Genomic DNA, 2,139 nt, shown 5'->3' on the forward strand with positions numbered 1-2,139 from the left:
GGGGGGGGGTTTGGTTCGTGTGCACGGTCAGGAAAGGGACCAGGTGGAGTCAAGGTTCAGCGTGCGGCGGGCGCATGTGCGGTGGCCGGCCGTCGCCGCTGCCCAGGGCTAGGACGGTCGCGATACACACCAACATGTATGCAGGGCTCAAGTTTGGCGTGCCTAGAGCCGCAGCAGCTTGGTGCGTGTTTGCACCAACGCGTGTGCGAGCTGACTCTGCAGCACCCACTGCTGCTGCTACCTTTGCCCCTGCTGCTGACCCAGCCGGCCGCCGGTGCCGTGGCGGCTGTCCGCCTCCATGGAGCCCACCCGGTCCGGCCCCCACGCCCCCAGCACCCATCACCTTGGTGCCCTTGAACAGGATGTGCTCCAGGAAGTGCGCCGTGCCGTTGTTCGCGTCCGTCTCAAACCGGCTGCCAGAGTTGATCCAGATCCCGACGGTCGCCGTCTCCGCGTGCGGGTTGGCCTCCGTCGCCACGCGCAAGCCATTGTCCAGCGTCGTGATCTGCGGGGGGAGCGCGGGGGATCGCGTCGCGGTGATGGCGCAGCGCGGCACAGCGGGGCAACGATGGTGTCGCGTGCTGCGACGGCAACGCAGTGTAGGGTATCGCGGGGCCGGACCGTGGGCATGCTGCCCAGGCACGCATTCACGATGATGTCGTCCAGATGACCTCCTGCCACACTCAGATGGGCCACAGCTAGCAAACAAGGGTCATGAGACGGCAGATCAAATCAGTGTGTGCAGCCCCAGGAACTGCTGCTGACACCAGAGGCTCACGTTTGTCTCGGGGATGGTCGAAAGCAGCGGCGTGGTGTCCACGGGCGTGGGGTACGGGTTCGAGAACCGCAGGAAGGGAGAGCTGGCCACCGGCGCCACGGCACCCGCGTACGCCCGCACAAAGGCAGGCGCCTGGTCCTTGACCAGCGCTGCTAGGCTCCGCATCCTGACTCGCAGATCTGGCGAGCCCGGAGCAGGCAACGGGTCCCTTCCTCAGCAGTCTTAGTGTTATCCGTCGCACAGGATCACGTATCTGTCCTATAAACTGCAGTTGTACACGGAATACACGGCGTGATGTCGCTGGATCGAATACCGGTAGCAAAGTGACGACCAAGTGCCTGCCAAATCTATCTTTGTCCGTTGATTGCGAGCTTTTTATCTGACTGCACTTTGACATCGCCTACGTCTATACGCTGAACATATTGCGACCCCAGCGCAGGAGCACTGCGTAGCGTGCCGCCGCCACTGCTGCTGCTGCCGCTGCAGGTGCTGCATCCAGCCGTCAGCGGGCGCAGCACCACCCCAAGAGCGGCCGCCAGCCGGCTCGGCCGCCATGCGCCTGTTCGTCGGGGGCCTGCCCCCTGACATTACAAAGCGCGATGTGGAGGGCCGCTTCGCGCCGTTTGGGGCCGTTGCTGGCTGCGACATCGTCCCCAGCAAGGGCCTCGGCGCCAGCCCTGGCGAATGCCGCGGCTTTGCCTATGTCGATTTCGAGCCGAAGGACAATGCATCCCTGGCGCGCTGCCTGAGCCTGGTGAGCCCGCCGCTGGGTCTGTGGGCCGCAGCAGGCCTCTGCATCAAGGGAGCAGGCGGAGGGCTGGCCAGCCCGACCCGTGCATAAGGATCCGCCTTGCGAGCAGCTCTGCAACACCCGCGGCAGCGCAGCACAGCAGCGAGCGCCGCCGCCCCTCTCGCGCGTGGCCCCTCCCTCCGCCGCAGTACAACGGCTGCAAGTGGCGCGGCCACGTGCTGCGCGTGGAGGCGGCGCGCGCGCATTACACCCTGCGCCACGAGAGGGAGGCGGCGCGCGACGCCGAGGCCGCCGCCGCGGCCGCCGACGCCGCCGCGGCCGCAGCCGTGGAGGCCGCGCCGGCCCTTGCCACAGAGCCCCTGCGGCTCGAGCTAGCAGAGGGCCGCCGCAGGGGCAAGGTGCTCGTTGTCGAGCTGGGTGCCAAAAGCAAGGGCCACCGCAATTGGTTCCCATTGCATAAGGAGGCGCCGGTGGAGCGCCTCACCTGGGACCCGCTGCCGCCGACGCGCAGCCAGCTGTATGGCCAGGAGCAGCGCGCCGCGGCCGCCGCCGCGCACGCGGCCGCGGCCGTCGCGGCCGCGGCGGCGGCGCCCGTGAGAGAGGCGGGAGC

The 2,139-nt window shown here is 67.9% G+C and overlaps 2 protein-coding genes across 2 annotated transcripts in view; one reads left to right on the plus strand and one right to left on the minus strand.

Moving 5' to 3' along the window:
- MNEG_16094 (hypothetical protein) overlaps window positions 1–943 on the minus strand; it is a gene marked incomplete at both ends in the record, with an annotated part of 1,612 nt that extends 669 nt beyond the window's left edge. The window contains 2 exons of the mRNA XM_014035434.1: window positions 326–505; window positions 779–943. Coding sequence (XP_013890888.1) covers window positions 326–505; window positions 779–943 — 345 coding nt within the window. The remainder of the gene's footprint in view (window positions 1–325; window positions 506–778) is intronic.
- A 388-nt stretch (window positions 944–1,331) lies between these two features.
- Window positions 1,332–1,532, plus strand: MNEG_16095 (hypothetical protein; the record flags this gene model as incomplete). Its single annotated transcript, XM_014035435.1, has 1 exon — window positions 1,332–1,532. A coding segment is annotated over one exon (201 nt), but the record flags the coding sequence as incomplete, so codon positions are not given.
- Window positions 1,533–2,139: the final 607 nt, after the last annotated feature.

This window comes from Monoraphidium neglectum (genome assembly GCF_000611645.1).
Source record: "Monoraphidium neglectum strain SAG 48.87 unplaced genomic scaffold scaffold05977, whole genome shotgun sequence".
Taxonomy (NCBI): domain Eukaryota; kingdom Viridiplantae; phylum Chlorophyta; class Chlorophyceae; order Sphaeropleales; family Selenastraceae; genus Monoraphidium; species Monoraphidium neglectum.